The following is a 19,144-nucleotide window of genomic DNA, read 5'->3' on the forward strand; positions in this document are numbered from 1 at the left end:
ACCAGTCACCAGAATGATCTCTCCTTCCCTTTTTTTTTAATTTAGAGACCCTTGTTTAAGAAAGGGGTCATGAGCACCACTGCTAAGAAATGCACCTTCTCAAGTGGGCATTTCTGTTTGCTCACCAGGGAGTATGGGTGGGTAAATTCTAATTGATCCCAGGGGAATGGATCTGACAGCAGGCTGGGCTTCATTATTCCTTAAAGCTCTAATCTACTAAGAATCAGGTCATTTAAGTTCAAGGTGAGTTTGATGATAGACAATACAGGTGGAGACTTGCTGTACAGTAGAGAAAGGGAGAAGGGGCAGTAAATATACAAAAACCTTGGTTTCTGTACAAGGCTTTGAGCATGCCTTGCCTTTCTGTGTATCTTGCATGATTTGATTTCCCACAGACGGCCTAGTGGTCAGGGAGCCATGTCCAGGACAGGGGGCAGAGGTGGTGTGGAGGATAAACAAGTATGAAGTGAAATCTTTATCTACACCCAGCTAATTGGAATAGGGGGAGGAACATGGAAAGGGGACAAGTTCTGACGTGGGGAGGGTAACCTGGGATGTGGTTTATTTATTTATTTATTTGGATGAAGATGAGTTAATCTGTATACATCGCAAAGCGAGTACTGTGCCCAGCTTCTGGGGGGTCCAGAGAGTGCTAACTCAGGGAAATAGGCTCCCTCTGTCCACCCCCCTTCTCCTGCCTTGATGCCCCAGGGCTCTTGGCCATGTCACACACTCGGCTTCCATCCTGTCTGATCTGCTTCCCTGTCCATATCCCTGTCTTTCTCTGAAGGAAATTATCTTGGTGTAACTTTTCCAGAGAGGGTAGAGTGGCCATTCGAAGATGCTCTTCAATTTTATCAGTTCAGGTTACAAAATCATTTCTCTTCCCAAAGACCCAGTCACCTCTGCCTATGTCTGCAAATCCCTACTTCCTGACCCATTCCTTTTCACACACACAAACACACACACACACACACACACACACACACACACACATACACACACCCTTAATCTCTTCTAGGAGCCAGACTAGACTTGGCTGCTCTCACTACAGACAGAAACATGTCTAGGTTTGTTTTAAACCACTATTCCAGGCGTCCAGATCTCCCATAGTTAGGGGAGTCGCTCCCAGAATCTGAGACAGCAAAGTGGGAGATGGGGGTCAGGATCATGCTGGGAGTGAAACAAAAGTGAGCCAAAAAGTCAATGATGAAACATTTTTTTTAATTTCAAAATATGAATATTTTTCAATTTCAATATTAAAAAAAAAGACAGAAGCCTGGGCAGGGACAGGCGGAAGGATGGGAACAAAGTGGTGGGGCAAGTCCATTTAAGAGTAGCTAGAAGTCAGGCTTGGTGGTACACACTTGTAATCCCAGAACTCAGGAGGCTGAGGCAAGAGGATCACAAATTCAAGGCCAGCCTGGGTTGCACAACAAGTTTGGGGCCAGCCTACTTACATAGACCCTGTCTCAAAAAGAAAACCAAACCAAAAAACAATACAAACAACCAACAGAACAAAACCAAAAAACACAAACAAACAAAAAACAACAGTAAGAGTGATCAGAGAGCCAAAGAGTTTTTTTTTAAGTTGTAAGCCAGGCTAGGGAAGATTTACTTTGGTAGGAGCAAAGATGGGGGGGAGCGGGGGAAGCACATGGGCTGGGGGAATGGCTCAAGTGGTAGAATGCTGGCCTAGCAAGCACAAGGCTCTGAGTTCAAACCCCAGTACTGGAAGAAAAAAAAAATGGGGAAGGGGTGGTAGGCAGAATGTGGTAAGCTGATGCTGCTTGTTCCTTCTGCCACATGGTTCAGATTCAGTCTGAAATGTGTATGATGTCACCTAGGCAGGGACAGGATAAATAAATCAAACAGGATTGGGTATGGTGGTACATGCCTATAATCCTAGCATTTGGGAGGCTGAGGCAAGAGGATTAGAATTCAAGGCCAATCTGGGCTACATAAAGAGACCTTTTTTCAAAAAAACAAAATAAAAAAGCAACCAAATAAGGTCTAATCCCTCCTCTCAGCTCACATGCTTAAGTGGGAGAACCAACCACGTGCAGACCAGATGTACAGTTTCTTAGCTCATGCCATGGTAAATGCTTAGCCAGCAGTATGGATGAACACCATGGAAACACCAAAAGAGCAGTGTCTCAGGTCACCCAGCCTGATGAATTACCATCTGAGTTGAGGAGAAGTACTGAATAGTAGGAGAGCATGGTTCTCTCGGGATCTACTGAGTCATGCCAAGTACATACTTCATACATGGGTCAGGGCTGCTTCATTCTATCCAGTTTGCTCAGACAGACATGCCTGGGGGAAAGCCCGATTTTGAGAGAGTCCTTCTGCAGGACTATCTGTCCACAAACTGTAGATTGATGCTTCTTTCAGGTACCAGGACAGTCCGGGTCATGGGTCTGATTGGGGGAGCACCTGGCTCAGGCAGAACTTCAAAATGGGTCAAGATCTGGAAAAGGAAAATGAAGGCTATCATTATGGGGATCTGTAATGGCAGGACTGATTGGTAAAGAGCATTGTTAGTATTAGAATGGCCAATAAGGGGCTTCTTGGTTAATAAGGGCAAGGGATTATGGAAAGGGAAAAGATAATCCAAATACCCTTGCTTTTTCGCTTCAGGCCTGTAATGGGATTGTCATATTTCCAAGGATTACATCTGCTGGATCTTATGTTCTCCTGTGTTTGTCAGAAGACACAAGTACACAGGGTTTTTTTGTTTTTGTTTTGTTTTTTTGCTGTACTGGAGTTTGAATTCAGGGCCTACACCTTGAGCCACTCCATCAGCCCTTTTTGTGATGGGTTTTTTCCAGATAGGGTCTAACAAACTATTTTCCCGGGCTGTCTTTGAACCTCGATCCTCCTGATCTCTGTCTACTGAGTAGCTAGAATTAGACATGAGCCACTGGTGCTGGGCAAAAACATATAGTTTTAGAGGGCTTGAGTCTTTCTAGTCTGGGAATAGTAAAAGGTCTAGATCACTTACCTGGGCCAAAGCCATTTGCAACTCAAGCTCTGCCAGGCGTCTCCCCATGCAGCTGCGTTTGCCAAAGCCAAAGGGAAGAGATGCAAATGGATGGGGGGCTGGGCCCTCCCCCAGCCAGCGAGCTGGATGAAAAGAATTTGGCTCTGGGAACTGGGCAGGGTCCCTTGAAGTGGCATAATGACATAGAGAGACCAGCGTCTGGTGGGGGAGGAACACGAACTTGTCAGTTTGGTAGACAGATATGGTAGTGTGTACCTGTAATCCCAGCACTTGAGAGATGGAGGCAGGTGGATAATGAGTTCAAGGCCAACCTGGACTACCTAACAAGACCATGTGTCTTGTCAGTTTGGGCCCAGAGGATTAGGACAAAGGCAGACCTTGGTTGGTGATGGGGAAGTATTCTGGAGTTACTTTTGAAATTATTTCTCTGCTATCCCATTATAACCTAAAGGGCTGGAAGGGCTCTTGGGGAGTATCTGAGAACCAGGCTGGGGCCAAAGATAGTAAGAAATGGCTCAGCAAAAGGAGCTCATAGACTGTACTCACATTTTTGGGGATAATATAATCACCCACACAAATGTCTTTGTCTGGGACACGGGAGTTTCCAGGTACCACAGGGTACAATCTAGGTTGCAAAGCAAAAGATGGAGGTGAGGCTGGGGCCTATACCTCCTCCTTTTCATCACCTCCAACTTTTGGCCAGGAGTACCATTTTCCTTTTCCCTAGCTCCCTGGTTTCATTTGCTATCTGCTTCCCAGCCCTCCCCCAGAATTTTTGCTAGTTCCCCATTTTGTCCCCCTCACCTTAGCACTTCCTTGACCACAGCCTTCAACAGAGGTAGCTGAGACAGAGCGGTGGCTTGAGGATGGGCACAGGAGCCAGAGCCCAGAGCAGCTGTGATCTCAGAGTAGAGTGCAACCTGGACTTCAGGGTGCTGGGAGAGTTCATATAGAGCCCAGGAGAGTGTGTTGGCCACCTGAAGGGACAAGTGAAAGCACCTGAGATGTTAGGAATGGGGACCCAGAAGCAGGTGCGCAGAATACAAGGCAATGTGGGGCCAAGATGGAGCTAAGCCAAACTGATCTAGTGGTCACAGTGGATCCCATGAAGCAGGAAAGTGGCCCCAGAAGCTGGGGAGGCTAAACTCTGTAAGAGCAGCTCACAGAATGGAAGGAGAACCTCACCGTGTCCACTCCAGCTAATAGCAACTCTGTCACATTCCCCACGATGGACTGAACAGGCAATTTCTCCCGGAAAAGGAAGTGGGTCAGGTGTGGCCCAGACAACATGTCCTCCTCAGGCTTTCCCTGGTTCCTCATGGCTATCTCGGCCTCACGCCGCTCCACGTGCTGCTGGGCTGCATCAAAAGAAGGCACCCTGATGCCTCACAACCCTGGACACAGCCTTATATCCCCCCATTGCCACCTCACTTCTGTGCCTTACCAAAGGTAAACATCTGGTCCCAGTCTCGGCAGAGGCGGGCCCAGGGTCCAGGCACAAGGCGGTGCAGCCAGTTGGGCATAGCCATGGTCAACAGCGTGGACACAAACACAGACCCCACCGCGCGGATGAAGGTTTCCGTGTCCCGAGGTACTTCAGATTCCAGGCAACCCAGGCGCGAACCCAGCAGTACGGCAGCTATGCCTGGCCGGGAGGGGGCGCTGTTAGGCACTGGGAGATGTGGCTAGGTGCAGTCAACACCTGCCCCTAATTCTGTTTTGGGACTCACCTTCTAGTCCGAACTTGTAAAACTCTCCCGCCACGTCCCGAACCAGAGCCGGTGGCCCGGTGCCACGTCCCCGCTGGTGCCTCAGCCGTCGCACAAGGTCACGGACCACGTTGTCCAGGCTCCTGGTATAGCCACTGGCCGCTTGAGGCCGGAGGAGGAGCGGGGCAAGGAGACTGCGAAGCCTCTGCCATTCTTCGCCTTCCCTGCGGGGGTGAAGAGAGAGCGCAACCAGGAGGTGGGGAAGGGGGGCGCACACTCGCGCGCGCGTGTGTATGTGTGTGTAGCTGCCTCGTGGGGGCTGGCTGTGATGGAGAAGGAACACGTTTGGCTGCCGTGACCAGGAGAAGCACTGTGTCTGCTCCCTACGGGTACAGAAACGTGCCCCTACCTGCGCCCATCTTCCATCTGCCCCGGATGGGGGTGGAGGTGGGGGGCGGGGCTGGATTCCCGGGTAACCTGAGAATTCGAATTCCATTCGAGTGCTGGTACTTGTGCCTATTCCGCGGGTTTCCTGGGGTTCCCAGGGTTGTGGTCTCAAAGGATAAGGAGGTGGGTAGGGGGCGAGGGCGGGGCTCAACCCGAGTTTGAATGGAACGGACTGGAGAACGCGGAGATGCCAAAGAAGACTGGGAGAGACTGCCGACGTCCCTCCAAGCCACGGGGTAGATTGCCGTGGATATGAACTTTTGGGGCAGAGAAGACTCACGCGGTGAGTAGTCCGCAAGGCCACTGGTGGCGGCGACGGTGCTCCGCCCAGGACGAGAAGCTGCAGCGTTCCGGTAGAGGCCCCTCCTGTCGCAACACCTGCTCGATGAGTGCAGGGGCAGACACATACACGGTGCGTACCGTCCCGAAGCTGGCCAACCACACCGGGCCGAAGCGCGCAGCGCCCTGCACCTGTGAGAATCCACACAGCGGACTTTAGACACCTGGTCAGAGGATTTCAGCTTGGCTTGTGCCAATGGCTAGACTGGGGAAGGGGAAGCTTTTAGAGTACCTGTCTAGTGTATGGCCCTGATGCTGCAAACTCGTCTTTTTTCCATCCCATCAAAGTTTGAGTGTGACAAGCAAAACGAGAAACTGCATAAAACATTCAGGACTTCTCTTTGGTTATCTGGGTCGAGCCTAGGCAGAGCTATCACTAAAGGTCCTCCACCTGGGCTGTCCAACTCAGGACGTGTCCCAGTAAATCAAAGCAGTGCTTAGCTTTAAGCCAAACTGCACGGAGGTTATCATGCGCTTCCTCCTCCCGCGCACTTGTCCTGGACCTCCGGGATCTCCAGACGTCAGAACGGAACTGGGTGTTGGGATGGCCTCCGAGCAATTGCGCCACCTCCCCTGGTCCCAACGTGCCTTTTCCAAAATTCTCACTGGTACTACCTCTTGCATTCTGCACTAATCTGCCCTTTCTGGCTCTGAGAGCCAGTTCCCCCAGCTCTTAGTTCTCCTCCTACCTGCAGCTCGTGTAGCCTGGATAGCCCCCCTTTGCAGAAAAGTTCAGCCAGGAAACTAGGCACGGAGGGTCCTGGGATGTCTGCCAAACTCTTGGGTGCTGAGTTGGAGCCTCGGGAATCCTGTGAAGCGCCCAGCTCCTGAGGCCAGCGAATTCGATGGAACACTCTGGAGGCCAGCTTGAGGGTCTGGGTCATGGTTCCCTTCAGGAAGCCTGGGAAACAGAGCGTTTCTCCAGAGCATCTTGCCTACTTTCCTGAACCCCTATTTAACCCTTGATAGGGGAGGTGCCTATGCCTCCTCTTCAAGCTCCTCAGCCAATCCCCTTTCTTGAGTGGTCCTCAGTGGTCAGCACCCAGAAACTGTAGGCGGGACTGGGGCTGACTCTGGGTCCTTTGGGACTCAAGTTGCCTAATGACCTTGGTGGGGGTGGGGTGGGTGTCGAGAGACAGGACAAATAAAATCTGTTTCTACTCCTGGGCTAGTGCCCTGGTCTGGCAGCCCAAAGGTCTCTTTCTGGGACAGACTACTTGATATGAATTACAGGGGTCAATCCCTCCTTTCCCCACCACTTCAACCAGGGAGCCAGGATTCCCCATCCTCCAACTCCTCCAGGAATCCAGGAAGAGGTACATTTGTAATTATCCCTACTTTCTTGGCTCATTGAGCATCACTGTCTCTGTGAGCAGAATTTTCTGGCACTAACTATATCTCCCTGTCCTTCTGTACCTAACATGTTAATACAGGGCAGATGACAGTGAGTTAAAAATAGCGGCAGACACTGTTATCTTTGGTTCTTGGGGAAGGGGGTTTATTAGGTCAACAAGCCCCCAACTTCCAGCCATGAGATTTGGGGCCTGAGGAACAGAAGTGAAGGAACTTTTTGCAAAACAGAAGTTTGGAGATTTTCTCTGGGCCATTGGATGGACGAGGGGCTAAGTGCATGCTCTGAAGTCCTAGTTTACTCCGTCTCCTCTGAGTTTCAGAATCTTCCAGTTTAGCTCCCTGCTCCTCACTCCTCACTACCCTTCCCACCCATATCAGGCCCTGTGCCAGTATGTCAGTTCTGAAGTTTTGGAATCAAAGGGCAACATGGAAAAAAGAGAGAGTCTCCGCTCCCTCACCTTGTAGGGACACTCCACATACAGCAATAATTAAAGGAGCACAGATTGCCCAGGCAAGTCTTAGGCAGGAGAGGATGGGAGGAGGCACGTGATATACACCCCAGCCTTTTCTAAGAAACAGCATCACGGGCACGTGCGTGCACACACATTATCCCCAGGACTGCAAAGTAAACACAAGTGGACAGTAATTTGAGCCGAGCAGACAGTTTAGATGGTAGAGTATTGCATTCCTCACTTCAGCTGAGAGACCCAACAAGGAGAAGGGAGTATTAAGGGAGAACAAGACCCCACCCCCTTCCAAAGGCCCCCTCTGGTCCAAGGTCCTTTAACCTTCCCAGTCAGCTTCTTTTGCTTTTTGCTGGCAGTGGAAAGGCAAGAGGTCGAGGGAAGCAAGGGGCAGGTGTGACACAGTCAGCACCCCCAACTTTTTGATGAGAGATCACGTCCTCCCAGCCTCACCAGTCTCAGCTGGGAGGGCCCAGGGGGCTTGATCTTTCTAGTCCCTGGAAGATGGGATCCAGCTAAGGTAAGGTAAGTAGTCAGTGACCAGGCAGGGTAGGATCGGGGGTCACTGCCTGGAGGGTGGGATCCTGTATTCTTCTAAAGATGGCTGGGAAATTCTTTCCTCCATTGCGTAGAACTTTCTTTCCTTCCTCAGTGGAGGTGCCTAGATGTCCCACAATGGGGTCTTCACTCTAGAAGAAAGGATCCAGCATGTTCTTGCCCACCTTTCAAATGGTCCTGAGCCCCTAGACCCCCACCCCATCCTTTTGTCCTAAGCTGGGTTCAGAGAGTTCAGGATCTCTGCAATTTTCCCTAAACCTTTTACTTACCAGCTCCTCCAGAGGCACACGCTCAAAAAGGGGGTGCCCTTCGAAATGGGTGCACATCCACTGGTGTAGCTCCAGCACATCAGTTATGGTATATAGCAGCCCCTGCATAGGTAAAATCACCCTGGGCAGAGCTGCACTCAACTCAGCAAGATGATGAGAGTGATGGTGTAAGTGCCTAAATGCACCACCAATCAATCCTTAGTGAAGGGCCCAGGGTAGGCCAACCAACCTATCCTCACCAACTCACCCCAACTCTCAGCACGTAGGCATATTCTGCCAGCAGTGTAGGACTGATGATTCGCCACTTGTGCTTTGTCCGCTTGAAATGTGGGTCAGGGAAGAGGAAGAACATCTTTGTCAGCTGTGAGACAGACATGTACCAACAGGATTGTGAGTGCCTGACCTTCATGTTATACCTGCTTACCAACCTTTCCCACCAGGGCTGCTTCCCACCTGGCCCTTGCGGAAGAAGTTAGGAAGGTGCTTCATGGCATTACTACGGAGACAGGCGATATTCTGGAAGCCACCTCCAGGAGCTGCACGTAGGGCCCGAATCCGGTCTTGAACATAGTCTGAGACCTTCACCCGAATCTCAAGACCCAGAATCAGGGTGTCTGGGAACAGTGGTGACAATGCCACTGGACACAGAAATAGCAATGGGATATCAATCACATACTTGCAGGAAGCCCAAATGGTCAACACAGGAAAGAAAGCCTCAATTTGTAACTACCAAAGCCAGAATTAGGATCAGAGGTATCTATATGGATAGTTCCCTGCTGGAGAAGAGGCAGGAAAGGTAGAAAAATTGTCATTAGGACTAGAAAGGAAGGGCTGAGACCTACATGTACAATTTTCAACTGCTTTAGAACTTTCACAGTGATTACACACATAGTCTCATTTACTCCTTATCACACTCTGAAGTAGACTGTGAAGATGAGGAAACTGAAAGTCAGAAATGCTCAAGAGGATTGGGGGGTGTGGTTCAAGTGGTAGAGTGCCTGCATGAAGCCATGAATTCAGATCCCAGTACCATTAAAAAAAAAGTGCTTGAGATCATAGAACTAAAAAGGAAGAAAGCTGGAATTCGAACCAAGATTTTCTGCCTGTAAGTGCCTGTCAGGCTGTATGGGAAGATCTAAATCTAGGGAAGTAGCTTGGTATACATGCCTGGAACAACACAGACAATACAGAGGAACCCAAAAACATGACAGTAGAGCAGAAAGAATGTGTTCTGGTAAGGGAGGAGGCAGGAGAGGGGAGGTGGTGGAATCCCTGAGAAGACAGTTCAGGATCACTGGCTACAGTGGCTAATCTCTGATGCTTGTGCTGACCAGCTCACTGACCCAGCACAGGGCAGGTAAAATGGCTCATGTAGGGACTAGAGCCAGACAGAACAACCCAAGTTCTGGAAGGCATTTGAAGCAGCCCCCTCCCTTCTCCAGGGCAAAGACCACAGACCTAGAGTAGAGGGAAGGTGGATCTTTCCACACTGATGTCACCAGTGTCTGGCATGAAGGGGAAAGGTCAACTATGGCCCCCACTGAACCTGCTGAGGTGGCAGAACCTAGGCCTCTCTTTGCCCCAGAGAAAGGGCCAGAGTGTTACCTAACAGGCCACCATAGCCACAGCCTATGTCTGCAAACTCCACTTGGGCTTCAGATCGCTTTTCTTTCTTATTCTTTGGGCCATCATGGCTTTGATTTTGAGTGAGTGGAGCGAAGAACTCAGGGTATAGCTCAGACCAGTCCATCTCCTCTGGCTTCACAGGGCTATTGGAGAGAAGACATGAGAAATGTGAAAAGGTTGGTCATACACTGCAGAATTGCTATTGTTTGTGTGTGGGTGGGTGGGGGGTGGGTGAGGGTGGGAAGCAGATGGGTAACAGTGGGCCCTGTGGCCTTTAGGACCAGTGTGAGTCACAGGTCCATCATAAGGCCCATGATTACTGACCTGCCAATCTCCACTTTGGAGTTAATGTGATCTTAGCGGGAAGCTCTTCTTTTTGGGGTACAAGTACCCTTTCTTCCAGAGACTGGTTGCCTAAGGCATAGTTTTTTGTTTTTTTGGGTTTTTTTGGTTTTTGTTTTATTGGGACTGGGGTTTTTAACTCAGGGTTTTGCCCTTGCAAAGCAGGTGCTCAACCAGTTGAGCCACACTTCCAGTTCATTTTGCTCTGATCATTTGAGATGGGGTCTCCAGAACTATTTGCCCCTGCTGGCCTAGAACATCGATCCTCCTGATCTCAGCCTCCCAAGTAGCTAGGATTACAGGTGTGAGCCACAGGTGCCCAGCTGGGATCCTATTTTGCTTTGGTATTTTGTGGGAGAAGGATGGAGTAAGGAGTGGGCAGCAATGGGTATACGTTTCTCTTTTTATGAAATCCAACAAACAAAATCAAAAGATGGGAATGACAACCTGCCTCTTCACTCTAGTTTCAGTAATAATTTCTTTCTCTTCCCAGATTTGGAACTGCTACCAAGTCTTAGGCTAGAACACTACGCCCCCTCCCAACTGGCCAACTCCGCCCTCTGCCGAATCTCCCAGACCCACCCCAAGCTGACGTTACCCTGCCAAGCCTCCCGTGGGTACCAAGTCCTCCCTCCGGTCCCAGCACAATTGCTGTCCCAGGCTCCTTTCCCTTCCCGTGCCCGGCTCGCTCACTAGCGCAGCGTGTGGTCTGCCATGGGGTTGGAGTGGGCGCGTTGCCGGTAGTAGCGCTTCTGAGGCTGCTGGGCCTCGGCTCCCGCCTCGTTGCCAGCCTCGGCTCCCGCCATGATGCCAGACCCCGGGTTTCCACCGGACCCACGTGGAAACGAAGGCGCGCGGCGCACGATAATGACGCATCTCCAAGCTGCGCGTAGGTACCGCCTCTTAAGGGCCCAGGAGCAACTTCTGCGCGTTTGGTCACGGAGGACCGCAGGCGGAGAATGCAGCAGGGACCCTCAGCATGGTCTGTGTGTCACTGGGCTGGCAAGGCTCGACCCAGGCACCCAGCCTCTTCCCTTAGCTTTTTTTGCCTGCTCTGGGTTATCACGTTAGTTGTAGGCACCTGTGCGCCCCACAGATGAGAGGGACTTGGGGGCCCCCACCTTCTATAGTGGAATCCAGCATCGTTCCTCTCTCCCCTGGTCTCAAGCCAAGTCTGCGGTGTCTGTTCTGTAAGGTCCTACGTGGGTCTTGTCGGGTGTGTGACAGGGCAGGGGGACAGCCCCTCCAGGAAGTCCAACTAGAGGAAGGAGGGGAAACTCGGGAAGGCGGGGCTCAGTGCCACGGGGAAGCGGAGACGGCCAGCAGCCCCCAACCTATAACCCGCCACAGACCCGAGATCCGACCACTGGCCGTGGTGCCCGGGCACGCTCTCGCGCGGGATGGCGAACTCCTGCCCGGATCCTGAATCAGAGTTAGAATCGGTGTTCCCTCGGGAAGTCGGGCTCTTCACCGACTCTTACTCGGAAAAGAGCCGGTTCTGCTTCTGTGGGCACGAGCTAAGCATCACGCAGAACTTTGGGTCCCGTCTCGGGGTGGCGGCAAGCGTATGGGATGCGGTGAGGAATGGGCTACTTGGGATGAGGGTCCCTGGGAGGTCTAGACGCCTAACCCCGCCTCTCCCATATGGAAGCCACGTCAGTCTTTCTTCCCCTCCCCCCCATAGGCTGTAAGTCTGTGCAACTATTTCGAGAGTCAAAATGTGGATTTTCGAGGCAAGAAGGTGATCGAACTGGGCGCGGGGACGGGCATCGTGGGAATCTTGGCAGCGCTGCAGGGTGCGTGAGCTGGCATTGCGGCGGGAGGGGTGAGGGAGAGGGAGTGGGAGTGTGGCGAAATTGTAACTACGTGGATTCCTGGGAGAGGGGAGTGCTTCAAGCTCAGCCTAGTTCCTTTCTTTTAACAAACATTCCCCTTCCCCAATTTTCTGTATAGCATTCAGCGCTAATTGGCTTTCAAAACTCCCAGGATGGTTGATTTGGGGACAGGAAATAAAAATCAGGCAGGGCTTGTAAAAGGGAGTTGCTTCTATCTTTTTGCTCTTCTGTGAGTTCACCGAGAATCCTGTCATTTAAAATCCCCTTTGGATTGGGCATGGTCTTCTGCCAAAAATGCATATAGTGGGTATCCTGTACAGGGAGCAACCTGCTGATACTAAGACTCGTGAATGCTTTTATAACTTCGTTGAATATATGTTAGGCGTTTTTTTTTTTTTCTTTTTGATAGAACCTCATTATGTAGCCCAGAATGGCCTTGAACTCAAAATTCGAAATCCTCCTGCCTCCAATTCCCAAGTGCTGGGATTACAGCTGTGTACCACTATACCCAGCTAGATCCTTTAGGTTTTTATTGCTAGGATAAATAAAGGTAAAAGTTTTGGTGGGTTACATTGTGCCTTTTGGGAAGTGGGGATAGTAATTAAGCACCTCAACAGACTTGGGAAAGAAAGGGTAGCAAAATTATGCTTTAGTTTCATAAAGACTCAGAAACTAAAAAGGTCCTTAATTTATAAATATAAGGGGCAGACCAAGCCCCACACTGAAAACACTCATTTATAAACACTATTAACAACAACAAAAAAAGAAAGAACAAAAAAACTCCTAAAAACACTTAAGAAGTCTTGTAAACAAGCAGGTCCTTGTTCACAGGGACAGAACTAGGCGACATTAAGGGAAGTCTTTCCACAGGCATGCGGTCATCTATTCATTCAGTCAACATGTATTCCAAGTCCTCTATGTGCCAAGAGTCATGCTAGGCATGTGGGATTTGAACAAAAAGTACTTCCTCTCCCTAAGAAGCTTGTGGTCTGGTAGGGAAAATGGAGGAAGATGCTATGGTACAGTACTATGATGTAGAACCAGTGGGTATGCTTGGGCCATGTCTACCTTGACCCCTTGGGAATCCAGCAAGGCGAAGCTCTGTCAGGCAAGAAGGAGATGAACTGGGTGAACACAGAGACTCATGAAGAAAGGATAGAGTGCAAACAGCAACTTTTCCATGAAGGATGGGAGAATGAGCATCAGCTAGTTATATTACAAGGGGAGAAAAGGCATGTATATGAATGAGAACACTCATCCTCACTCGTTCCCAAACTGGCTGCATCTCCTTTGTCCCCTGTTGAGTTTCTAAGTCAGAAGTCTGGGTGTAAATTTCTTGCCTTCTCTCTTCACGTCCCAGAAATCATCCTGTCCTCATATGGCCTTAGCACTTCCACAATTATCTACTCTTCTTTCTACACGTTTAGTTTAGGCTACTACCATTTTTGGCCTGAATTTTTATGAGTCTTCATGCTTCCCCAAGGGGAAGTTTAACATTCCCAAACTATATCTTGTCGTTGTCTCCCACCAAACCTGTTTCTCCCTCAGACCTCCCCATCTTGGTGAATCAAACCACCATCTACCCAATGGGAAACCTAGACTTCACCTTTGACATTTCCCTGTTTCTCACCCAATATTCCTATTGATTTTATCTCCTAAAGATCTCTTGAATTTTCTCCTTTTTCCATCTCCACTGACAGCTCCCCAGCCTAAGCCAGCACCCAGTTGCTTGGACTGTGATAATTAGTTAAACTGCTGGTCTTCCTGCTTTGACTCCTTGCCCTGGCCTAGACCTCTGCCCACTCGCTCAGTAGTCAGAATGACCTTTTCAGAATGCATCTATAATCACACCCCACTTCTACTCAAATCTTTCGATGGCTTCCTATTTTTGTTTTGCTTTTGTTTTTGTTTTTTGGGGGATTTTTTGGTAGGACTGTGGTTTTGAACTCAGGGCTTCACACTTGCAAAGCTGGCACTCTACCACTTGGGGCCACACTTCCAATTCATTTTACTCTGGTTATTTTGGAGATGGAGGTCTTGTGAGCTATTTGCCAAGGCTGGCCTCAAACTGCGGTGGTCCTGATCTCAGCCTCCCAAGTAGCTAGGATTACAGGCATGAGTCACCACGCCCAGTCAATGGCTTCTTATTGTTTTTATAGTAGAGCCAACATCTTTAGCATGGCGGCCAATGCCCTGCCTCCCTCTCCAGCCTCTTTCTGTGCCTCTCTCCCTCCTGTCCTTTTTGTGCTACTTACTACCCTTCTGTCAAACTCACTTTGATCTTCCCTTCCTTAGGGACTTCCTTTGCACTTTCTGTTTGAAACCCTGTTACCACATGGTTAACACATATGCAGTCTTCATTCTCAGCTCAAATATTACTTCCAAAGCTTCTTTGATACTCCCATCCTAGTCTGGCTTAGGCCCTCCTAGTACATACACAGCTATACTAACTGGTCTCATTTTAAAGTTAGTATCACTGAGGTCAGGTGGGTTCTAAGTACCACCCAACTAGCCTATTACAATTCCCTTATCTGTTTATTCTTCCACTCTCCTAAACGTGTCACTGCAATTTGAACTCAGGACCTCACACTTGCTAAGTAAGTGTTCTACCACTTGAGCCACACCCTCAGCACCTTCTTGTTCTTCAAATATATGATGCCTCCTCTGCTCTCAGTAATCTCACTTGATTACTTTGTTTCCTATTTTCTTATTGGTTCCATTTTCTCAGAAAATGTCCGTTCACATGTTCCTATTACATCTAACCTAACTGTCTGTATGCACTGCCTCTATCTTGTTATCATGGATAGACAAACTAGTGATGGTCAAACTCTCCACTGTCACAAGATCCCAAGCCTTCCCACCTGTTCAAAGACACTGTTCAGATGGACACTTGTGGCTTATGCCTGTAATCCTAGCTACTCGAGAGGTAGAGATAGGGGGATTAACATTTGAGAGACCCTATCTTGAAAATATTCCAACACAAAAAAGGGCTGGTGGAGTGGCTCAAGTGGTAGAGCACCTGCCTAGCAAGTATGAAGCCCTGAGTTCAGGCCTCAGCACTACACACACACACACACACACACACACACACAATTCAAGCACCTCCCTCTTGTCTGTCTGTCTCTCTCCACACACACACACACACACACACAGACACACTCATTACATGTGCATGAATATGCTTTAATTCCTCCAATCTCAGGAAAAAAATCTCTGATCCTATTTCTTCATCTAGTTCCTAGCCATTTTCTCTGTTCTCCTTTAAAAGAAAACTCAAAAAGTTAAAGTCCACTGCCTCTAGTTTCTCTCATTTTTTTTCTCAATCCATTCTAGTTAGACTTCCATTCCACCATGTCCCCTTTCTAGTTAAGATTATGAGCTTTCTGGGGTAACACACTATTGGTTTCTGCCTACCTTACTGGCACACTTTTCCATTGTCTTTGTTGATTCCTTTTCATCTTCACAACTGAATATTTGAGAGCCTCAGAGCTCAGGAGTAGCTCTCTGACCCTTTCTTTCTTCTGTCTACACTCCCTCCTGAGCAGTCCATTACTCTGTAGGTTGGTATGTCCTTTTCATGCTGATAGATGTGATTCTCCCATTTCTATTTCAAGACTTGTTTGCATAGTGCAATGCCTACTTCCTATCTTCATGTAGTTGTCTGATGGGCATCTCAAACTTAGTGTGTCCAGAAATGAAATCGGGATCCTCTTTCAAAGCCTGCTCCTCTTGTAGCCCTCCTCATTTAAATGAACTATAATTGGGTCTTCCCTCCCCTCCTCCTTCCTCCCTTCTCTCCTGCTCTCTTCCCTCCCTCCCTCAACATCTGATCACTTCTTGGTCATTGCTACTACTTTGGTTCAAACTGACATCTCTCCTCTGAGTCATTGCAGCTACCTCCCAATTAGTCTCTTTGTTTCTGACCCTGCCCTTCTGCAGTCTTTTCTAATTGCAGCAAAGTGCTTCTCTTAAGTCATTGTATGCAATTCTTCCATTTAAATTTTTTCCATGGCTTCCCACATCACATAGACTACAAGCCAGATTTTCCAGTCTCCTTACAAGGTCCTGCTTATGATACTGTTCCTATTATTATTTCTCTCACTCACTCTGCCCTAGCCACTGGTCTTCCTGCTGTTTCTCACACCTGTCAGGTACAGTCCTACCTCGAGATCTTTGTTTGCTGGTCTGTTGTTTCGTAGACTTCACCCTGAGAGAGTCATGTGGTTTGTTCCATTGCTGCCTTTAGGTCTTTGCCCAGATATAATCTGCTTAGTGAAGCTTTTCCCTGATTATCCAATTTAAAATTATGTTCCTGTGTGGTGGTGCAATACTGTAATCCTAGCTATTCAGGAGATGTAGGCTGGCTCAGGCAAAACAAGACCCTATCTGAACAACAAACTAAAAGCAAGAGGACTTGGGCATAGCTCAAGAGGTAAAGCACTTGCCTAGCAAGTACAAGGACCTGAGTTCAATCCCCAGTTCTGCCAAAAAAAAAAAAAATTAATTTCCCTACCCTGCCCCTCAAGCAATTCATATTTCCTTCATTGTTTCATGCTTCACCATAGTATATGTTATCATTTGATGTATGGTATGTTTTAATTCATTTATTTTGTTAACATTTGTTTCTTGTCACAATTTTTTTTTTTTTGAGACAGGATCAAGCTATGTAGCCCGGGCTGGTCTCCAACTCAAGATTCTACTGCTGCCACCTCCTAAGTGTTGAGATTATAGGTGTGCCACCACACGTGGCTCTTGCCACCATCCTGGAAGCTCCATGGGGGAGATTTTTATCTCACTGCTGTTTTCTCAGTTCCTGGCATAGGCACGTGACAAAAATGAATGAATGAATGAATTATTAGTACTTCCTGTTTCTCTTTCTATTGTATTCATCATGATTATGATTAGTTTCTTTGCAGTACCCAGTATGCTACTCTAGAATGAAACTCGAAGTTGAGATTTTGTTTTGCTCATCAGTGTATCCCTAGCACTTAGTAGGTGCTCATTACATATATTTATTGCATGAATGATGCTTTCTGAAATGCTAATCTGATCATCCTATGCCTGCTTCTACTCTTAAAAATGATCCTCTTCCTTCTAAAAGCTGGATTTCTTTCCCATGTCATAATCGTCTTGTTTCATGCTTTGACACTTATCTCCCCATTCCCACATCCTCTAGGATACAGCCTTCCTTGAATACTTCATACTCTATCCTTGCCAGGCCTTCGTACTCAGTATTCTCTGCTCAGAAAGCCCCACTTGACTAACTCCTCCTGGCCTTTAGGGCTCAGCCGATGTCACATCTTCTGGGAAACCTTCCAGGCTTCTGAAGGCAGATTTGTGTCGGGTGTGGGTACACAGCCCATCTCCAGCTTAGTCTTGCCCAGGCTTCTGCTAACATCTGATTGTTGTGTATTGGGCAGAGTAGTTGAAGATTAGCTCAGGGAGAATGTTGATGTTGTAGAATGTGGAGTAATGAGGATGGCAGTGGGTGGTTAGGAGGTTAGGACAACTTCAAGTCAAAGTGTGGACTTTGGGCTTTCAGGACATTGACCTTTAGGCCTTGAGGTCTCTGAACCTTCCAGGCAGGAGCCAAGAGCCCTTGGTTGGTCCCTCTGACTTGCGTTTCTCCTCCTTGTGCTCTCCCTCAGGGGGGGATGTTACCATCACTGACCTTCCTCTGGCTCTAGAACAGATCCAGGGCAACGTCCACGCTAATGTGCCAGCTGGAGGCCGGGCCCAGGTCTGCGCCTTGTCCTGGGGGATTGACCAACATGTCTTCCCTGGAAACTATGACTTGGTGCTGGGGTCAGATATCGTGTACCTGGAGCCCACCTTCCCACTGCTGCTGGGAACTCTCCAACACCTGTGCGGGCCCCATGGCACCATCTATCTGGCCTCTAAGATGAGAAAGGAGCATGGAACAGAGAGCTTCTTTCAACATCTCCTGCCCCAGCACTTCCAACTGGAGTTGGCCCAGCGGAATGAGGATGAGAATGTCAACATCTATAGGGCCAGACACAGGGAAGCGAGACCTGCTTGATGTTACCCCTTCTGTTTTCAACCCCTTATCCCAATGAAGGAACTGCAAAGCTCCAAAGCCTTATCTCCAAAAGGACCAACAGGATGTATTTCCCTGAACTCTCTTTCCTCTTTCCATCTTTGTTCCCCCAGATACCCTTGGGCAGATGCAGGAAGGCACCTATTTGTTAAGAATCCTAGAGAGCTCTAAAAATACAGGTATTAGAGCACAAAGAAGAGTCCCAGCTCTTATTTTCATAGGAGGAGAATGGGCAGGCATTCAGGGTGTTTAGGGGTAAGGGAAGTTAATGGGTATAACAGCAGTGGTTACAGAGATTGTCTCAGAGCAATTCCATTTGTAATGTTGTTTCTTTATACAGAAACAACTTTGAAAAACTCTATGGAATTTTTTTAAAGGGAAAATGAGCATTATTGATCTCTTCTGCATCCAAAGAATGCAGCTTTTGCCAGGGAGCTGAGAAGGAAGAAGCCTCAGATCACCTGTTTTCTTGTTCTCAGGGATAAGAGTCTGGAAGAACCATGGCTATGACGGGGTCAAGTCCTCCCAGTCCCGAAGCTAGGAATAGGTAGCAGAGCTGTCCTTTGGAAAGTAGCAGTTTTTTCTTCTCCTCCTTCTCCTTCTTCTGGTGCTAGGGATGAACCCAGGAGGACCTCACATGTGCAGAGGTAGGCAAGAGCTCTACCTCTGAGCTACATAATCAGACATTTATCCTTTTCAAAGTTGAAGCCCTGATCACAAAACATCATGCTGTGAAGAACACTGAGTTTAGTGCTAGGTTCTTCTGATCTTTGTTTTTTCTCTCCAAGCTCCATTAGTCTTTCCTTCCTAACTTGTTTTGCCCTCACTTGTCTCTTCCCACTGCATCAGCTCTGGTTAGGGCTCTTTACTTACTTACTGCTCAGAAGCAAGAGATGCAAGCATAAACTGCTTGGCATTCAACTTATTTCTATGTGATCCCAAATTACCTTTCTGTATCACTTCCTACTTCTTTCCTGCATGTATTGGACCTCTAGCCAGATTACAAAAGATGTGCAGTTTGTTCCCTAAGCTGACACAAAGGTTTCCTGACCTATTCCATTCTTTGACTCTCTGCCTGGAAGGGCTATTGCCACCTGTCAAAACTCTTAATTACTCTGTCGTTTTTTTCAAAACAAAACA

The 19,144-nt window shown here is 48.4% G+C and overlaps 3 protein-coding genes across 7 annotated transcripts; 1 reads left to right on the forward strand and 2 right to left on the reverse strand.

The window, feature by feature from the left end:
* Window positions 1–1,203: 1,203 nt before the first annotated feature.
* Cyp27b1 (cytochrome P450 family 27 subfamily B member 1) lies at window positions 1,204–6,814 on the reverse strand. 2 transcript variants are annotated; one of them, XM_020163220.2, is made up of 9 exons: window positions 6,189–6,814; window positions 5,441–5,631; window positions 4,735–4,937; window positions 4,449–4,649; window positions 4,190–4,362; window positions 3,809–3,981; window positions 3,551–3,629; window positions 3,005–3,202; window positions 1,204–2,470 (listed from the first exon to the last, which is right to left on the reverse strand). In XM_020163220.2, the coding sequence occupies exons 1-9, from the start codon at window positions 6,381–6,383 to the stop codon at window positions 2,357–2,359; spliced, it is 1,527 nt and encodes a 508-aa protein (XP_020018809.2). In that variant the 5' UTR covers window positions 6,384–6,814; the 3' UTR covers window positions 1,204–2,356. The 2 variants fall into 2 exon arrangements, with proteins under 2 accessions (XP_020018809.2, XP_073939872.1); XM_074083771.1 differs by lacking the exon at window positions 6,189–6,814 and adding an exon at window positions 5,732–6,105.
* A 680-nt stretch (window positions 6,815–7,494) lies between these two features.
* Mettl1 (methyltransferase 1, tRNA methylguanosine) lies at window positions 7,495–11,340 on the reverse strand. Of its 3 annotated transcripts, XM_074083779.1 has the most exons (7): window positions 10,805–10,940; window positions 10,094–10,183; window positions 9,749–9,912; window positions 8,597–8,781; window positions 8,391–8,504; window positions 8,144–8,245; window positions 7,495–8,005 (listed from the first exon to the last, which is right to left on the reverse strand). In XM_074083779.1, exons 3-7 carry the CDS (start codon window positions 9,891–9,893, stop codon window positions 7,850–7,852), a joined length of 702 nt encoding a protein of 233 aa, XP_073939880.1. In that variant the 5' UTR covers window positions 9,894–9,912; window positions 10,094–10,183; window positions 10,805–10,940; the 3' UTR covers window positions 7,495–7,849. The 3 variants fall into 3 exon arrangements, with proteins under 3 accessions (XP_073939880.1, XP_020018775.1, XP_073939878.1); XM_020163186.2 differs by lacking the exon at window positions 10,094–10,183 and having other exon boundaries at window positions 10,805–11,340; XM_074083777.1 differs by lacking the exon at window positions 10,094–10,183 and having other exon boundaries at window positions 10,710–11,340.
* Eef1akmt3 (EEF1A lysine methyltransferase 3) lies at window positions 10,011–17,986 on the forward strand. 2 transcript variants are annotated; one of them, XM_074083782.1, is made up of 3 exons: window positions 10,011–10,724; window positions 11,796–11,852; window positions 17,595–17,986. In XM_074083782.1, the coding sequence occupies exons 1-3, from the start codon at window positions 10,496–10,498 to the stop codon at window positions 17,984–17,986; spliced, it is 678 nt and encodes a 225-aa protein (XP_073939883.1). In that variant the 5' UTR covers window positions 10,011–10,495. The 2 variants fall into 2 exon arrangements, with proteins under 2 accessions (XP_073939883.1, XP_020019003.2); XM_020163414.2 differs by lacking the exon at window positions 10,011–10,724 and adding an exon at window positions 11,341–11,688 and having other exon boundaries at window positions 11,796–11,907.
* The last annotated feature ends 1,158 nt before the right edge of the window (window positions 17,987–19,144 follow it).

The sequence above is a fragment of the Castor canadensis genome, chromosome 8, assembly GCF_047511655.1.
Source record: "Castor canadensis chromosome 8, mCasCan1.hap1v2, whole genome shotgun sequence".
Taxonomy (NCBI): domain Eukaryota; kingdom Metazoa; phylum Chordata; class Mammalia; order Rodentia; family Castoridae; genus Castor; species Castor canadensis.